The sequence below is a fragment of the Hydra vulgaris genome, chromosome 11, assembly GCF_038396675.1.
Source record: "Hydra vulgaris chromosome 11, alternate assembly HydraT2T_AEP".
NCBI lineage: Eukaryota > Metazoa > Cnidaria > Hydrozoa > Anthoathecata > Hydridae > Hydra > Hydra vulgaris.
The window spans coordinates 7,226,564-7,246,990 of NC_088930.1; the positions used below are offsets into that span (position 1 = coordinate 7,226,564).

At 29.6% G+C, this 20,427-nt stretch overlaps 3 protein-coding genes across 4 annotated transcripts in view; all 3 read right to left on the reverse strand.

Moving 5' to 3' along the window:
• LOC100215268 (splicing factor 3A subunit 1) overlaps window positions 1–8,134 on the reverse strand; it is a 32,366-nt gene extending 24,232 nt beyond the window's left edge. The window contains exons 1-5 of one of the 2 annotated variants that reach the window (XM_065809954.1): window positions 7,893–8,134; window positions 7,314–7,352; window positions 2,736–2,873; window positions 2,608–2,648; window positions 2,238–2,335 (exon numbers count right to left, since the gene is read on the reverse strand). In XM_065809954.1, the coding sequence (XP_065666026.1) occupies window positions 2,238–2,335; window positions 2,608–2,648; window positions 2,736–2,873; window positions 7,314–7,352; window positions 7,893–8,043 (467 nt within the window). In that variant the 5' untranslated portion in view covers window positions 8,044–8,134. The remainder of the gene's footprint in view (window positions 1–2,237; window positions 2,336–2,607; window positions 2,649–2,735; window positions 2,874–7,313; window positions 7,353–7,892) is intronic. The other variant, XM_065809955.1, reaches the window with a different exon arrangement.
• An 866-nt stretch (window positions 8,135–9,000) lies between these two features.
• LOC100211666 (DIS3-like exonuclease 2) lies at window positions 9,001–12,177 on the reverse strand. Its single transcript, XM_065809957.1, has 2 exons — window positions 12,057–12,177; window positions 9,001–11,721 (listed from the first exon to the last, which is right to left on the reverse strand). The coding sequence occupies exon 2, from the start codon at window positions 11,672–11,674 to the stop codon at window positions 9,281–9,283; it is 2,394 nt and encodes a 797-aa protein (XP_065666029.1). The 5' UTR covers window positions 11,675–11,721; window positions 12,057–12,177; the 3' UTR covers window positions 9,001–9,280.
• LOC100208151 (DIS3-like exonuclease 2) lies at window positions 12,031–14,343 on the reverse strand. The gene has a single exon (XM_065809307.1). The coding sequence runs from the start codon at window positions 14,341–14,343 to the stop codon at window positions 12,031–12,033; it is 2,313 nt and encodes a 770-aa protein (XP_065665379.1).
• Window positions 14,344–20,427: the final 6,084 nt, after the last annotated feature.

A 20,427-nucleotide genomic window follows, 5' to 3' on the forward strand; every position in this document is an offset into this window, starting at 1 on the left:
TTGCTCTTGATTTTAAATGTGCTAATGTATTATTTGGTCTTTCATCACACGCAAGTATAAAAACTTGCTTGTGGTGTAGTGGTGAATGTACGCATGATAAAGGAACTCTTAGAAAACTTAAGAACTTTTAAATCTGTAAAAGAAACTTGTTTTGGAAGAAATCTTGATTCTGACTGAGAACACAAAATATAATTGTTTAAAGGTGCTTTTCTTTTGGGATTGGAGCAAAGAGAAAAATATAACCCACAATTTAAGACACCCCATGCCCACCTGTGTTAAATAGGTTTAAAAAAAAAACTTTTTTACTGACCTAAACTAAATCAAAATTAATCAATAGATTTCAAATTTCATCCAAAAATACTTTGGCATTCAGGATTTGTGGACATATAAAATTAACAACCCCCTCATTTTTGTTGATGGGGGAGGGGGTTCAGAGTTTTGTGTTTTTCCCACTCTTAGCAAGAAAAACTAATTTTAAATATGATTAAATCATGTTAGTATAATAAAAACAATACTTTATCAGTAAAAAAATCCCAGGTGACACTCCATCAAACCTAGTATGCCTACAGATCTACAGTGTACTAATCCTTGAATGCGTAGAACTCTTGCTTTATATCCATGCTCTTTCACTCTTGTTTTAAATCTGCTATACATAAGACTAAAGGACATCCATTAAGGAGACTACATGACAGGATTTAAAAATGTTCAAACTCCACTACTGATGATTTAGAGGCTGCGAGGGCTTCAGTACATACATTGGTTGATGTAGGGGAAACACAAAAAGAAGGTTTGGTTTAACATACATTACTGCTTTGATGTAACAATGGGGAGTTATAATGGAGCAGAATTTTAGAATTAGATTTAGAGTTAAAATGGAGCAGAATTTTACTTTAGATTTATTAAATAAAATAACCAATATTAATGAATTAGGTCTTTATGGCAATGATGGTTTAGTAGTATTACATACAAATTTTGTCCCACAGCCAGAATTTAACTAATAAAATTAGAAAAAATAAAAAATTAAAAAAGATAATTTTTAAAAATATTGACTTTCAAATTGAAATAAGCATATATTTAAAAATTGTAAATTTTCTTGGTTTTACATTAAACATCTCTGCAAATTCATATTTCATCAAGTCTTTCAAAAAACCAAAATAATTAATTATTAATTTTAACTCAAACTATCCGAACTACCCACCAACCTCCATCCACCCCAAATTCTAAAACAAGTCCCAATTTCCATTAATAAGAGGCTAATTGTCAAAAAAACATCCTAAACAAAAGAAAAAAACATCTAAAAAATCTCCTTTGATAAAAATGTATGTAATTCTTCTAAACGTATTTATGAATATGCCCTTAATAAAATGGATTTTAAAATTTTGAACTAAAATTTGACCCTGAAAAAATAATGCCAAAAAGCAAAAGAGAACTAGCAACATAATTCGGTACAACATAAAGCAAAAATAATTCCACTAACATAGAAAAAGTGTTTTCAAAATTGATGGGTAAACACTTACTTGTCTTTGACAAGTTACATAATGTTTTAAATAGAAATACAATTAATTAAGAATGTATCTGATAAGCAATATATTGGCTTAACAGAGAGTGAATGAAAATGTTTTGTCAGTTATTAACAATCCTTTAAAAATATTCAAGACACCATGCTGTCTAAATACATATGGGAATTGAACAATAAAAAAATGATGAGTATATATTGAATTGGTTCATCCTTAAAACAGCAGCTGCATATAATAATATTTCTAAAAAAAGTATATTGTCTAAGAGAAAAAGTTGAAATAAGTACACATGCAAACCAAGAATGTTTATTAAATAAAGATTTCTCAATGCAGGCATGAAAACAAATTTCTTTTAAAAAATGTAAAAATAAGTGAGCTCAAAAAAATAACCATAACAAATACCCCTTATATATGAAATATATTTGAATAAAAAAGCAGAATCAAATAATTCCAAAGAATTCCTTTTATTATAGTGCCAACATATTCCACGAATGTGTGAAATATTACAGTAGTTAAGACGTGGTTTATAAAATTTAAGCACTCAAACATTCTTAATGTTATCCAATGAAAAAATGAGAAACAGAAATGATGAAATGGAAACAATGTTATTTTGTCTTTGACTCTGCCTCCTCCCTACCTTATCCTCTCAAAAAAAAAAAAACTCAATGTGCTACTTCATACTTATTTGAAACATATTATGATCCTATCAAATTTACTTACAGATCAATAGCAGATATTGTAGGAGGATCAATCATAAATTCATAGTTTGGAGGTGGATCTTTTGGAATAATGGTTTCAAAAACTTGTGTAACTTTTTGCTGCAAAAAATTTTTTATAGCAACTTATAATTAAAAAAAAAACAAAAAAACATTCAATATCTATTTAATATTAGAGTATATTTTTATGGCCACATCCATACAAACATAAGTTATTTAAATCTATCAAATTTATATAAGTTTAAGATTCAAAGTGAGAATAATATGTGTGAGATTATAAAGGAAAAGACAAAAAGAGTTGTAAATATAAGAGAAGGGAAAAATAAAAATAAATAATGATGATTAATAGTCTTTAAAAAAAAAATAAGAAAAACCTTTTGAGCAGCTTTTACTTCTTTGGTTTGAGCAACAGAAGCTAAATATAAAAAATTAAATAAAAAAGTTTGAAAATTGAAACTCAATGTTTGGATTTGATGAAAAAAAAATTTAAAAAAATACTAACGCAGTTCTGTAAGATCTCCTTCGCGATATTCTTTAAGTTTATGTAAGTAGTAGGCATAATATGGATCATTTGGGTTCAAGAAATTAAACTTAGGGTTAGTAGCTTCATTACTTCGAATTCTGTCTTCAAACTCAGGACCTAAACAAACAATTTACAAAAATGCAACAAATTAAAAAAAAAAATTCTCAAAGAATAAAAATCATGAAATAAATCTGTAACGTATGGAATGAGTCAGCATCACATCAAAAAATGTAACATATGGAATAAGTCAGCATCACATCAGGAGAATATGCAACATGTGGAATTAATCTCCAATGAATCTGTTCTATTTACTATTAAATTAAATCTTGAGTGAGCATAAGTCATGATAAGTTTTTGCTGCAGATATATGTTGTCAGCCTTTTTCTTTTTGTGAGAAATGTTTTAATTTTTCCAATAGCTAACTGCATATTTAATTTTATAGTTAGTGCAATGAAAAAATGTATTTATAGAAAGCTGTATTATCTATTGTATTTATAGCATATACACAAAATGAATTTATTAATTTTTATTGAATATCTTGGGCAGATGCTAAATGCACCCGGCTACTGTCTTGTAGAAGGCCTACTAGGCAAAGACTTAAGGGGTAAACAGATTCTATCTGTTGACCAGCCTTGCACCCCTTCTTCATCTATTAGGCTGGCGCAGATGTATTTTTAATACATTGTTTCAGGTTTAGGACGTTCAATGCTGGATCTTCTTGACTCAATGCATGGGTTTTGCTTGTGTCTCTGTTTTTATAACTAGGCAACTCATTCCATTATCTCCTAATGAGGGTACAGCTCTAAAACTCAGTTTTAAGGTTCTGAGGCCGGCTGGTAGTCAGGTTTCCCGAACTCTGTGGTAGCTCTCAGAAAGGCTGATTCCATCAACAGCTGAAAAATATCAAAGTATTAACAGTGCCATGTTGCACATGGATAGTATCCTTGTTTGTACTTTTGGTGTGCATTGCGGAGGCCACATTTGAAGCCCTTTGTTACGGCTTAGGGTTTATTAGTGTTAATGAGACAATTGTTTGGGCGATTGAACAGTGTTCTGAGTACTATCTATGCTTTAAGTCAAGTTCTTCAATCTAATTTAAAAATGAATAAAGTACCAAAAACTATAAAACACAAAAAACCATCATCATCACCAAGTTCTCTAAACCTATCATTCACTAATATTCGTGATCTTCGAAGTAACTTTTCTTCTGTTGAGTCTTATCTCTTGAAAAGTTCACCAGACCTACTTGCTCTTTGTGAGACTAACTTGAGTTCGGCTGTCTCATCTTGTGATCTTAGTGTTGATGGTTATCTTCCTCTAAATCATAAAGACTCCAATAGTCACATGCTTGGCCTGGGCATTTACATTCGTAAGAATTCACCCATTTGTCATGAAACTAGGTTTGAAACCACAGACTATTATTTTATGTGCTTTCGTTTAGCACCACTTCACTCTATTGCCTTTCACTTTGTTCTATATTGCTCTCCTTCATCTCAAGACTGCACACTTTCTGACGTTATTTCTGATCATATTGACCAAGCCCTCTCTCTTTATCCATCAGCTAATATAGTTGTTGTCGGTGACTTTAATGCTCACCACTCTGAATGGCTTGGCTCTAGTGTCAGTGATTTGGCAGGCATTAAAGCCCTCAACTTTTGCCTTTCTCAATCCCTAATTCAAATAATCAACTTTCCAACTCGCTTTCCAGACAACCCGAATCATTTACTTTCTCTACTCGACTTATGTCTTGTTTCTGATCCTAGTCAGTGCTCATTTTCTCCACATTCACCCTAAGGTGCTTCTGATCACAGTTTGATCTCTCTAAAACTATTATCTCATTCTTCTTCATCACCTGAATCCCCCTATTATCGAACCTCTTACAACTGCAGTAAAGCTGACTGGGATTCTTTCCGTGATTTTCTTTGTGATGGCCCTTGGGTAGAAATCTTTCATCTTCCTGTTGACAAATGTGCTTCTTACATAACTTCGTGGATTCAGGCTGGCATGGAATCTTTTATTCCCTCTCGAAGATTCCAGGTCAAGCCTCACTCTCCTCCATGGTTTTCCTCACACTGTGGTGCTGCGATTGCCAATCTTAACCGTTACTTCCATATTTATCAGCAAAACAATTCTCCAGAAAACAGACATCTGTTTATTAATACAAGAAACAATTGTAAAAAGGTTTTGTCTAACGCCAAAACCCGCTATTCTCAGGTCATAAAATCTCGTATCTCATCTCAAAAATTAGGCTCTCGTGACTTCTGGAGAATCTTTATTAATATCAATAATAAGGGCAAATCTATAATTCCACCTCTCTTGAATGGTTCAGACTTTGTCACCTCACCTAAAGACAAAGCTGAATTGTTTGCTAAAAACTTTTCATCAATATCATCTCTTGATTCCACTAGCTGCTTTCTATCTGATATTGCCAACAAACAGGTTGGTCCATTGCTTGACATTCATATCACTCCAGCATCTGTATCTAAAGTGATTTCATGCCTAGACTCTTCTACAGCTTGTGGCCTGGACAACATACCTGTTATTGTCTTGCAGAAGTGTTCTCCGGAGCTGTCGTCTATACTCTCAAAACTATTCAACAAGTGCTTATCAGAGTCTTGCTTTATAGCCTACTGGAAAGCGGCATCTGTTATCCCTATCTTCAAAAAATCTGGAGAGCGATCTGATTCGTCCAACTACCGTCCCATTAGTCTTCTTCCTATCATAAGCAAGGTTTTTGAATCTTTAATTAACAAACACTTAATTTCTCATCTTGAATCTAATCACTTACTTTCTGATCATCAATATGGATTTCGATCTTCTCGTTCTATAGCTGATTCGGTAACAGTAACAACTGACAGGTTTTATCGTTCATTAGATGAAGGTGGAGAGGTTAAGGACATTGCTCTTGACATTTCTAAAGCTTTTGATGAAGTTTGGCATGCTGGTCTTCTCCATAAGCTTTCTTCTTATGGTGTATCCGGCAACATCTTTAAGATCATTGAATCCTTCCTTTCCAATCGTAGCATAAAAGTTGTCCTCAATGGACAACACTATTCTTCTTATTCTGTAACTTCAGGGGTTCCTCAAGGTTCTATCCTTAACCCTATACTCTTTTTAATTTACATTAACGATCTTCCAGATATTCTCACATCTTTTATGGTGGCATTGTTTGCTGATGACACTACCATTTATTCTTGTCGTGATAAAAAACCAACACCCTCTGATTGCTTGGAGGGGGGATTTGAGCTTGAAAAGGATCTTACTTCTGCTACAGCATGGGGCTCTCAGTGGCTGGTGAACTTTAATTCAGATAAAACTCAATTTTTTTCAGCCAATCGTTATCGCAATAGTTTAGATCTTCCTATATTTATGAACGGCGATGTACTCGATGAGTCACCTACTCTTTATCTTCTAGGATTAACTCTTACTTCCAATCTTTCTTGGAAACCATATATCAAATCGGTTGCAAAATTAGCATCTGCTAAGGTTGCATCTCTTTATCGAGCTCGTCACTTTCTTACTTCGGATTCTATTCTCTACCTCTATAAATCTCAAATCCGGCCTTGTATGGAATATTGCTGCCATATCTGGGGCGGATCTTCTAATGATGCCCTTTCTCTTTTAGACAAGGTGCAAAAACGCATTGTAAACATAGTTGGACCTGCTCTTGCAGCCAACCTCCAGCCATTATCCTATCGTCGTAATGTTGCTTCTCTTTCTCTTTTCTACAAATACTCTAATGGGCACTGCTCTAAAGAGCTAGCGTCTCTTGTGCCATCTATTTTCATTCATTCTCGTGTTACTCGTCATTTAATTAAGTGTCATTTTCTGTGACTGTTCCTAAGTGCTCCAAAAACGCTTATTTGCCTAGTTTTTTTCCTCGAACATCAGCTCTTTGGAATTCGCTTCCTTCATCTTGCTCTCCTGACTCATAATTTGCAATCTTTTAAGTTGTCTGTCAATCGTTATTTTGCTCTACAATCTTCATCTTATCTCTTTCAGTAACTTCCAACTTTAATTAGTGGCTGCTTGCAGCCTTGTTGGAAGCGAAGATGTTTAAAAAAAAAAAAAAAAAAATTTCAAGAAAAAGTTATAAATTAATAAGATGATAGGCCTAATATTGAAAAATATATTAATAAAAGAAACAAAGTTTAAGAAAAAATATTGTTTTAACGAAAGTATAAACTGTTGATTGCAAAAAAGTAAAATAAATCTTTTAAAATCTAAGCATTATGTCATCAATCAATCAAGATCTAAGGAATATGCGATCAATATACAAGGATTCCAAAATGACATGATAAATACTTTAGAATCCAGGGATAACATTTTAATTCTAATAAAATCCAAGAACTTTTAGGATTCAAAGATTAAATGGTCAAATTTTCAAGATACAAAGATGTGGATGACCATGTAATTTCCAGGGATTTTTGTAAGTTAAAATTTTCAATAACTTTTATAAAAATTAAAAACTTCATTTCACTAATTTAATAAATATTTTAAAAATAATGTTAACTTTCTTTAAATATTCAATTTACTTTTACAAATACAAACACAAACCGTTTCTTGCAACGAAATTTGCAGTTCTGTCCACAATATCTATTTAAAAATACATTAAGGAAACATTCAATTAACCTATGATTCAAAAACAAGAAATTGTTTTGATCATAGATAACAGTTATTAACATAAACATTCATTTTATTACTAAAAAAAATACATTCCAAAGTATTTTGAAAATTGTTTAAAAAGTAAGCAAAACAATAACAAAACAAATTTAAGAACTATGTAATAATAATTTGATAATACATATATCATGGAACCAATAAGAACCAACATCAGCAATAACTAGTAAGTAATCATTTAAGATTAACTATAGGTTGAGATCAAATAACCACAAGTTTGTTGCAGCAGTTATTAACAACAACAACAAAATTAAACTGGATATGTAACAACTTTCGAAGGTTTATTATGTTAAAAAGTTTTTAAGACATTGGTAAAAAATTAAAAAATAATATAAAAAATTTATATATATTTTTATATAAATAATATAAAAAATTAAAAAGTTATATAAATATCGATTCGTTTACTGAAATAAAAATAATGTATAAAACTGCATAACTTCCTAAATGAAAAGATACTTCTAACTTCAGGAGGTGGGTAAATTATCCCAACCGTAGGCTTTGAATAAAGTTCTCCATCTTGTTGGGATCGCTCAAGTAATTTTCCAGATTCATCTTCAACAATTTCGTGTTCTGCATTATTATCTACACCTAAGACTGCTGGTGGCATAATTTATACTAAACTAATACTTAAATCACTGTTTATTTATTTAAAACGTTTTAAAATTTTTATTTGATTGCACAAGTAGTTTAAATAAACTAAAAAGGTATTTAAAAAAATCAACATGATAAACTGTATAGACAACACACAAAAATATAAATATCATTAATATTTGTTATAAATATCACAAATATAAATAGCTTAAAAAAACAACTTAATAAATTAGTAACCATAAACATAACATCAAACATCATATTTAAAAATATACGACACAATATTTTCATTTCTTTTTACGATATTTATATATTGTAAAATTTTTTAAAAATGAATATCATAAAAATGACATGGTCTGCAATAATCAATTTCATTAAAAACCATATTGAAAAAACTGTTAAAAAAAAAACTAAGAACAATAGAACTTTAATAGCTTTTCAAAATAAATTTAAGTTTGAAAAAAAAAAAAATTTTCTCTATACGTTAATCATTGGAATAGGTTAAAACATAGATCTGTGTGTATATACATATATATATATATATATATATATATATATATATATATATATATATATATATATATATATATATATATATATATATCAACCTTCGGAAATAGGAATAACAAGGTCTGCAATAATTTGACCTGATGCCAACCTTAATATTTTAGAGGTTGGCATCAGGCTGGTAAAAAAAAAATGATACCAAGTCTTACCATAAAACATAGAAACATCAGTCGGCAATTATTTGCTGACCTCAAACACTTTTAAGATTGAGGTTGGAAAAATATTGTGGACCTCGTTTTTCCTAAATCTGAGGGTTGTGTATATATATATATATATATATATATATATATATATATATATATATATATATATATATATATATATATATATATATATATATATATATATATATATATATATATATATATAAACAAAAGCATTCCCAAACTAAATTAAAAAAAAATAGTACATTAAATTTATATATTTTTACAACTTTTTGTTGGTTACTAGTAAAACTATTTAGTAAAAATTCTTTATTTAAAACTAAAAATAAATAAAACCAATAAAGAAAAACAAAATCAATGAAAATAAACCTGTAGAAACTAAAATCATTTGATAAAAAATTGGTATTTATTAAATAAAAACCAAATATACTTAAAAAATAACAACCAAATCCTATTTTAAAATCTAATAGTATAAAAAATTTTAATAAGATAAATGCTTGAATTTGATCCTTGACAATAAAATTATAAATTCAGTTCTGGAGCATATACTAAAAATGGATTCTTTAATACAACATCAATACGTGTTGGAAACTTTGGATCAACACTTAATATAACTTCTACAGGTGAAAACATTTCCAGTTCTTGTTTAATCGCATCATCTGGAATTTCCATTATAATTGGTGAATTTGCTAACTTTTCCTGAAGTGCCCACTTTGCTTCAAACTGTTTTTTTAGGTTTTCTAATTTTTCATCAATGTTTCCATTAGGGAGATCTTCATTTTTTTTCCAAAACAATGTCAACTTTGGTTTCAATATATTATACTCATATTTATGACCTGATAATAATAACTTGTCACAGTATACACGTTTAACAACACCTAATCTAATGCATAAAACATCAATAGATTTATCAAGAACTGCAACAACAACACCTTTTTCTTCAAAGGGTCCACATTCCTTGACATAAATTGCAAAAAAAACATCAGAACTTTGCTCAGAAGCTTTTTTGGCAGTCCACTTTCTTTCATTGCAATGTTCAGCAATCGCTTGAAGTTGTTTTGGACGACCTTTGACTTTAAATGTGCTATCTAAAGCTGCTGTTAACAGACGATGAACTAAAATATCTGGATAGCGACGTATAGGTGATGTAAAATGAGTGTATATTGGAACATTCAAAGCATAATGATAATATAAAGATTCATCATCAATGGTGCCTGTACAAAAGTAAGTTGCATTTTGAAATGGTTTTGCACATAGCATTGTAACAGCTGCTTCAATATAGATTCGTGAATCTGACTCTAACTGAGATAAATTTGTAAGTGATTTACTGATACTACTACTGTCACTTATGTCAAAAAAAATGCTATATGCTGAACAAATCTTTTGGACTTCCTGTAGCATAATAGGGTGTGGTGCTGGATGATTTCTTAAAATGGCTTGATCTGGATGAGCAGCATAAATTTTTCTACCAACAGCCATATTTGCAAGTAACATTAATTCCTCTATAAGTCGATTACTATCTTTGTATTCATAAACACTGCAGCCATTGGGCAAACCAGTTTCTGAATCAAGATTAAATGAAAGTTTTGGTTGATCGATTCTAAGTGCACCAGAATCAAAGCGCCTCTTTCTAAGATTCTGAGAAATCTTAAATAGGTAATGTATTACATCTCTAACTTTTTCAAGGGAAAAACCTTCAACAATAGGAAACTCTTCTTTTTTTATATCCGAGTCAGTGCCAGTTTCAATTAATTGCTGAGCATGAGTATATGATAGTTTCACACAAGAGCGAATAACAGATCGACCAAACCACTCAGTTAAGACAGTGCCATCAGACCGCATATTCCAAATCACTGAATAAGCAAGTCTTTCTACTCCAGGATTCAAACTGCATAATCTTTCACATAATACTGCAGGTAACATTGGAATAACCTTTTGAGAAAGATAAACACTTGTTGCCCGACTCTTAGCAGCAATATCAAGTTTACTTTCTTCTTCTATGAAAAAACTGACATCAGCAATGTGAACCCCTACTTCAAACAAATCATCGCTTATTTTTTTACAGGAAACAGCATCATCAAGGTCCCTAGCAGTTGCTGGATCAATTGTAAAGATACATTCTTCTCTTAAATCTTTACGTTTTTTAAGCTCTTCAGGTTTTATGCTCCAGGTATCCCCATTTGGTAAACAAGCAATAATATCTTCACTGAATGGTGAACTGTCAATTGCATTGGCTGCAATAATGGATTCTGTCTCTGCTTCAATATTACCAGCCTCACCAAGGCTGCGCATCAATTCTCCATAAGCAAACCCCATATCGATTTCCCATTCAATTATTCTAGCAACAAAAAGAGTTTTACAAAAATCTTGAGGTCTAGTAAGAAACAAAGGAGGACATTGCTGAAGAGGAATTATAACTCTGGGAAGACGACTATCAACAGGTGACATATAAGCAAAACCAAATTTATTGCTTCGGTAATTCATGATGTATCCAGTAGCAACCCGTGGGTGTTTTTTTTCAATTATAAACACAACCTTTCCACGTTTAACATTATTAGTTTCATTGACAAGTATTTCAGAAGTATTGTTTTCAGCATTGTTTTCATGAGGAACTTTTGTTAGACATTGTGGAATCAACTCAACTGCAACAACATCACCAGGTAAAGCTCGATTTCTTGAAGAGACACCTTCAAGTAGTATATCACGCTCATTGTAATCTGCACTTATAAAGGCATCTGTAAATTTCTTAGGGTTTATACGTAAAACACCTTTAATTAATACACCTCTTTTTAAACCATCTGAGCATTTTTCCTTTGTTATATAAGGCTCAAAATCACCTTTTGGTAAGTTTTTCTTTTGATGAGAAGTGATTTTAAAAGAAGAAACTGCTATGTTTTGTGAATTATTATGAGCCATAAAAAAAGTTCTAGAAATCCAGTTTTAGTTAAATTATATTTTAAAATCTAAAAAAAAATTTTGTTAACAAGCTTTGACTAACATTTAGCATAAGTTATTTAACAATTATAATTACTTCAAATTAATTTAATTATCTACTTTAATATTTTCTAATAAATTTCAGCTGAATTTTATATAACAACAATTAAACAACTAAATGATAAAATATGTAAAATATTTGTCAAACTATGCAAACATAAAATTATGAAATTAAAAATATAAAAATAACTGTTTTTAAACTCAACTTTAATATATCAACATAAACTAAAAACAAAAGCAGCAGAACTAAAAAGATTAAAAATTCATTTTAAAATGTGTTATAAATCTAATGTTGTCATTTTACCTGCAAATGGATTTTTCAGAACTAATGTAGCTTTTGTTGGATAATTTTTATCTACCTTCAAAATAACATCAACAGATGCAAACATTTGCAAATGTTGCACACTTACTTCAGATTGTTCAATAATTAGATTATCTTCATCTATTTCAAATACTTTTTTATCGTCTTTTGTCCATTTTAAGGATAACTTCGGTCTCATTTTTTCATCCAATTCATACGTATGTTTACACGGTAAATCCTGATAATAAACTCGCTTTACAAAACCTAATCTTGTACATAGAACGTCAACTCTGTTATTCAGAACTGCAACAACAACTCCTTTTTCTTGTAAAGAACCAGATTGCATTAAAAATAGACAAAAAAATAACTCAGAACTTTCTTCCGAAGCTTTGTCTGCATTATATTTTTTAACATTACAATGATCAGTAATACGTTTTATATCTTCAACACTTTTATTTACAGTAAATTTACTATCTAGAGCTGCTGTTAAACACCGATGCACTAAAATGTCAGGATATCTTCGAATCGGTGATGTAAAGTGAGTATAAAGTGGAACATTTAAACCATAGTGATGAAAATCTTGTTCATTTGTAACAGCTCCACTGCAGAAATAACTAGCAAGCAAAAATGGCTTTGTCAACATTAAAACAATGGCTGGCTCTAAAAAATTTCTTGATTCATTTTCAAGGTCAGATAATTTCTCAAGAGACTTGTTTATACTTTGGTTGCTACCAAGATCAAAATCTAATTCGTACAACTGAAATAATTTTGCAAGGTCTTCCATCATTATTTGATTTGGAGGAGGATGACGCCTTAAAACTGCTTTTTTTGGATGAGCCTCAAATATTTTCTGTGCAACTGACATGTTTGCAAGAAGCATAAACTCTTCAATTAACTTATTGCTATCTTTATATTTATAAAGAGATAAACCAATAGGTTTATCTTTTTCTTCATTCAAGTTAAAAACTATTTCAGGTAAGTTATAACTTATTGCTCCTGCATTATGTCGCTGTTTTCGAAGGTTCTTTGAAATTTGAAACAAAGTATACAGTGAATCTTTTATATTTTCCAAGGTAAACCCACCATAAATCTTTGGAAAGTCATTAGTACTTAAATCATCAGTTAACTGATTTTCAATTAACTGCTGAGCTTGACAGTAAGTCAACTTAACTTGTGAACAAATCACACTGCGAACAAACTTTTCATTCATAATTGTTCCATCTGATTTTAAATTAAATATAATTGAGTAGGCAAGACGATCAACACCAGGATTTAAACTGCATAGATCCTCACTAAGAATTGAAGGCAACATAGGAATGACTTTTTGTGTTAAGTAAACACTAGTTGCTCGTAATTGTGCAACTTTATCAAGAGCACTATTTTCTTTAACAAAATAACTTACATCTGCTATGTGAACACCTACTTCATAAAGATCATCTGCAATCTTCTTACATGATAGAGCATCATCTAAATCTCTGGCAGTTGAAGGGTCAATTGTAAAGATACATTCTTTTCGTAGATCACTTCTTTTATCTAATTCTTCAGAAGGGATACACCAGGCATTTTTTTGAGGGAGGGTTTTTAGAACATTTTTTTGAAATGAGGCATCACAAATTAAATTTTTTTTAATTATAGCCTCTGTCTCTGCTTCTACTGAACCAGATTCACCAAGAAAGCTTACAAGTTTACCAGATGCATAATACAAATTTTGATCCCAATTAGTTATTTTTGCTAAAAAAAGAGATTTTTCAAAATCTAGAGGTCGATCAATAAAATCTTTAGGAAAATTTTTCAAAGGTAGCATAATAATAGGAAATGAACTATCTGTAGGAAACATTAATGCATAGCCATATCTATGTCCATAATAGGGCTTAACTTGACCAGGGACAATTCTAGGATGCTTTTCTTCAATTATTTTAACAACTTCTGCTTTTTTTTGTCGTGTTTTTTCTTCTTGATCTGGCAAAAGCTGTACTGCAACAATATCACCATTCAATGCACGGTTTCTTGATTCAAGACCTTGAATATATAAATCTTTAACACCCTCTCCAATTTTGACAAATGAATCTAAACGTGAAAACACTTGAATTGATCCTTTTAAAAGCTTTCCTTGTTCTAATAAAATTTCACATTCATTATTGGATAAATATGGCTTAAAATGTATTTTAGGAACTTTTGAATATTTTGGGTTAACTTTTTCTGTTTTTAGAAATTTTTTTTGTTGAAGAAGTATTTTTATCAAGTATTTGTTTGAAGTTAGTGTTTGTTGTTTAACCAACAATCCATTCATTTTGCAATTAACCATTCATTTGGTTACGTAAAGTTGCTTAATAAGCCATCTTATAATGAAATTTTTCGAATAAGCCAGCTATAAAAAAAAATTATGTATATATACATATATAATTTCAACAAACATATTCATTTATCATATATATAGAGAGCTAATTTTAGTAAACATGTTTACTCGTATATCAAAAATGTATATTAACATCGTATATTAAATAATATTACTTTAATATACTCGTATATTAAAATAACTAAAGTTTTTATGCATGCATAAAAACTTTAGTTATTATTTAACATGTTTTGTATAACAATTCTCTCGAGTTTTAAAATCTAACCGCATTGCCTTTTATTATACGTCTACGATAACGCATTAAATTAACGATACTTTTTTTTTTGTGAAGGATTTTTTTCGTCGATTCTTATTTTTTGACAAAACCAACGTCGGTATCTACTTTGGTTTTGTCAAAAAATAATTCAAAGACGTCCGGCGACCGTACCACGTGATCGCCGTAAAAAGTTTAATTTGTGTTATACGCCGCGTTAGTATTTCTAAAGATGGCATCAGAATTTCTTTTGGGTGACCAATTTACTTCACTTTTAGAAATCCAGGATACTTTAGAAAATTTTATGAAAAAATATCATGTCCAATATTATAAAAGAAATACAAGGACTATATCCGGTTTCAAAAATTCTCGATAATAATATACAATTTACTATTAATAATAATATACAATTAATAATATACAAAATATAATATTCTCAATAATAATATACAATTAGGTATTATAAAAACTGATATATCAGATCATTTTCCTCTATTTCTGAAACTTAATAAAACATACTCAGAAAGAAACATCAATACCAAAAAAGTAATAAGAAAACGCATTTATAATGAGACTAATATTAAGTTATTTAAAGACCAACTATCATTACTGCATTGGAAAAATATAAATTTTGATGATAACGCTAATAATATTTATGAAACTTTTTTCAAAACTTTTTTTTCTGTTTATGAAGTTAATTTCCCAATCACAGAAAAAGCAATAACAACAAAGAATATCAATACACCCTGGATTACTAAAGGTTTTAAAAAATCATCCAGAATAAAACAAAAATTATATATAAATTTTTTAAAAACAATTTATAAGAACTACAAAAACTTATTTGAAAAAATTCGCAAAAACTTGAAGAAAAATTATTACTCCCAATTATTCAATACATTTAAAAACGACACAAAGCGCACATGGCAAATAATGAAGGAAATTATTGGCAAAAAAAAAATCATGCTCCGGTTTCCTGCCACAAATGGTTAGAGTCGATAACAAAAGTCTACATGAACCAAAAACTATAGCTCAAGAATTTAACAAATACTTCACTCATATAGGACCAACACTGTCTGAAAAAATCCATAAAACCAAATCTTTGTTTACTGATTATTTAGAATCCCTGGATAATTGCATTTGTTCAGATGAGTTATCTTCCGAATTAAGTTATAATGAGTTCAAAAGAGCCTTCAAATCTGTTAAAAAAAATAAGGCAATTGGAGCAGATCAAATTAATGGAAACGTGATTATAGATTGCTTTGAACAAATTAAAGATGTTCTATTTAAAATCTTTAAGGCTTCTATCCATCAAGGAGTATTCCCAGAACAATTAAAAATTGCCAAAATTATTTCTATTTTTAAAGAAGGGGACAAATCTGAAATCAGTAATTATCGCCCCATCTCTGTTCTCTCCACATTTTCGAAAATCCTAGAAAAAATTATGTTCAACAGATTATACAAATACTTTCATGATAATAATCTACTTTACATTAACCAATTTGGTTTCAGGAAAGATAACTCAACTGAACATGCTATTATCCAATTTGTACGTGAAATCTCAAAATCATTTGAAAAATCACAATATACACTAGGAATTTTTATTGACCTATCAAAAGCTTTTGATACGGTCGATCACCATATTTTGATTCATAAACTCAAATACTACGGAATAAAAAATAAAATTTTAAAATGGTTTAAAAGTTATCTATCTAATCGAAAACAGTTTGTATTATTTAACAATGATTATCAATCCACTTTTCTTAATACTTGTGGAGTTCCACAAGGTTCAATTCTTGGACCTCTCCTTTTTTTAATTTATATAAATGACTTAAATAAAGCTTCAAAACTAATGAGCATTATGTATGCAGATGATACAAACCTATTCCTTTCTAACTATGATATCGCTGAACTTTTTAAAACAATGAACGAAGAACTTAGACATATATCTAATTGGTTTAAGTGTAATAAGTTAACCTTAAATATTAATAAAACAAAATGGGTTTTATTTCATTCGATTACAAAAAAACGATTTCTCCCTACAAATTTACCTCAAATTTTTATCGATCAAAAGGAAATCAAAAGAGATTCTGTTACAAAATTTTTAGGTGTTTATCTTGATGAAAATATTACTTGGAATCACCATATTGATTATATAAGCACAAAAATTTCTAAAAACGTGGGGATCCTATATAAATTACGAATCTATCTCAATAAGAAAGTCTTAATACAACTTTATTACTCATTTATACATAGTTATTTAAATTATGCCAATATTGCTTGGGGAAGTACTGAAAAAAGTAAGTTGCAACGTCTTTATCTCCGTCAGAAACGCGCAATCCGTATAATCAATTATGCAAATCGCTTCTCTCATTCGAAGCATTATTTTATGGAAATGAGAATTTTGAATATATTCCAGTTAAATGTATTTAATACTTTATGTTTTGTATGTATGTGGATAAATAACTTATCCGTAGCCGTTTTCAAAGATCTTTTTTCTCATAAACCAATCAGTAAATATACTTTGAGAAATAATAACTTTTTAAATGAACCTTTTAGTCAAACAAACTTTAACCAATTTTGTATTACCTATCGAGCGCCACACCTTTGGAATAAACTTGTTTTGCCGAATTTTAATTTTAAAGTACCTATTACTTTTTGCCTTTTTAAAAAAAAACTAAAAAATCTCATTCTTTCATTAGATTATATTTTGAGTTATTATTAGTAGTAAAAGTTAAAAATATTTTTTGGTCTACTTTTTTATTGTTTATATACATGTTTACGTTTATAGAATTTTATTCCTACTAATTTTATTTATTGTTCATATACTTTTTACTTTTTAACTTCCACATTGGTTTACTCTTGTATACAATTCTAATGACAAGATCATCTTGATCTTTCTTCAGATCAGATTATTTACCTTGTAGTTTTATAAAAGTTTATTAACTTTTTTTTTTATCTTATCTTTGTTAAATGCTTATTTGAGGTTCTGACGACAAGATCCTTGTGATCTTCTTTCAGATACCTTGTTTATATTTGTTATTTTTTTATCATTGTAAGTTTATATTATTATTTTTACTATTTTTTATTTTAAGCTGTACAACGATTAACAAATGTAAACCAAAAAAAAAAAAAAAAAAAAAAAACATTTTCCATCAAAGAAACATCTTGATATTCCTGACTGCCTTACGTATGGATAGGAACGCGTAAATCCGGATTTTACAAAGCCGTTTTTTCGGCCAAATTCTGTGACACGCTTTTTCAAGTTAGTTGAAAAGTTGCATGGTATGAACTTGTTTTGCTCTGTTATTTTTTAGAAATATGTATCAGCATAGATATTTTTTGAATACTAGAATTATGGAACTTTAATTTTAAATGGATTTCTTTGTGTTAAAATTTTATTTATTATGAATTTATTGTTGTTAAAAATTTGCTAGTTTTTTGGACATCAAGTATATATCGAAGAAATGCTGTTTCATTTTTCTAATATATTCTCTCACCTTTTATAAAAATTTTTCTTACTACCTGCCAAATTTCATTGAAAAAAAAGCTTACTCAGACACTTTAAAACTCTACTCCAATTAGGTAAAGTTTTGTTGTTGTTTGGACATCAAGTGTATATCAAAGGAATACTGATTCATTTTTCTAATATATTTTCTCACTCTTAATAACCTTTTTTCTTACTACCTGCCAAATTTCATTGAAAAAAACACATACTCAGACATCTTAACATTATACTCTAATTAGATAACTTTTTAAGCTTCAATAATGTAATACACTCGCAGTAAGGAGGATTTTAATGTCATTATATTTACCATTATTTAAATATGTTATATTTTGTTTATAAAGATTAAACTTTTTCTTGCTATCATGGGGCCAAAAACAAAGTTTGTGTTTCATAGTGAATGCAAAAAGTATTTAACTGCTAATTTTGAATTGTCACAAATAGGCATTGACTCTAATACAGAGTGTAATACAGATTGTAGAAATTGGCATATTTTTTTATTATTTACAAAAAATAGTGATTCGTTTCTCAAAACATCTCAACAAGTCACTAGACATTTTAAGATAGAAACATGTAAAAATCAGGTTAGAAGTCTCATAAATAAACCATTGAATTGGTTTAGAAATTATAACAGGGCTGAGGACAGTAAGCGTTTTTATGAATTTTGCAATAAACCTTTTTTAAGCCATATATCAAATTTGCCTAATATTGTATTATCATCAGGCTTCTCAGATGTTTCATATATTAATATGAATGTTTTATCTCTTGAATAGTTGAACCTCAACATCTGCAGGTTATAGCGAATGAGACGTAATTAAACATATATTTAGAGAGAAATTAGGCCCTATAAAACAAAAAAAGCTAACTTTTACAAATAATGTTGGAACAAGATAGCACTTTTAAAAGCTGAATTAAACAGCATGCCAAACCAATTACGTTTTTTAAGCTTTAAGGGCAGAAATACCAGATCTGAAAAAACACACACAAAAAAATAAAATTACAGTGAGCAGATTCGTCACTTTAAAGCTGAAAAAAAAGCTTTGAAAAATAAATGAAAAGCATAAGTTAAGGCAACTCAAAACTAAGCATAATGCTGCTGTTTTTTACAAGTAACATGGTAATTGCTAGTTTGGAGAATGATTTGCTTCAGATTAAGGAGGAAAGAAATGTATTTAAGCCAGAAGATGAAAAAACATATTTATTACAAATAAGAGTAATAATTTATAATATGCTGTTGTGTAATATAACCAACAAGTAACATTCCATATCTTATGAGCAAAATAGGGTATTATATGGATGTTATTTTTAATAATATTCCTCATCGAAGTACTGTTGAGCAAAGAGCTCGCGAACTTGGCAGTATTCCAGATTTGCAAGCAGCAGAGTGGGCTATGCATAATAATAATCCTACTCTTGGGTTTGATGCTACAACACAAGAAAGTGTCCATATTAATAGCATTAACTTAACATCATAAGATAAATGTCTTGTGTTTGCTCTAGATCAGTTACCAGGAGGAACAGCATTTGATTATGAAAGTCATGGATGCCCTTCAATTGATTATATGGCATTTGTTTATTCAGATTTTTACCAAAGTAGCTTTAATGAATGTCATAACTCGATTATTGAAAATATATCTAACACAATGTCAGACAGTCAACCATCTTACTATAAGCAAAGTTTGTGCAACCTGGGGCAAGAATTTGGATGGGCTGAACTGCCATTTGCACCCTCTTGACACAATTGCTGTTTCATGTCGCTTGAATTTGCAGTTTCATGTCGCTTGAATTTGCAGTTTCATGTCGCTTGAATGTTCTCTTGAGTGTGAGAGTTGTTAGTTATTTGGAAATGATTGAATGGCAGTTAAAATTGTTTTTGCCATGAACAAAATAAGGTTTATAGATGTCAAAGGTGATCCGAAAGGATTTGTAAATTTTTTAAATGAAAACGATCAACTACGAAGTATTATTCATAGATATCATGGAAATAGGCTTCATATTCTTTTTCATAATTGTTTCATTTTTATCAAGCATTACAGTGAGTTTAAACATTTCCTCACTGTTGGAACAGTAAAATGTAAATTTTTGAAATTCTAAGGGAGGCATTTTGTAATAAAACTGCAATAAAAGAAATGTGCGCACTTGCATTGTTTGGAAAACTCCCTACTGAGCCTTGAATGAAAAAGTTTAATGTTTTAGGTGAGGATGCAACTTTTGATCATGTTTCTGGTAGTCAGTTAGTGAAAAAAAGTTTTGCTAATAATTA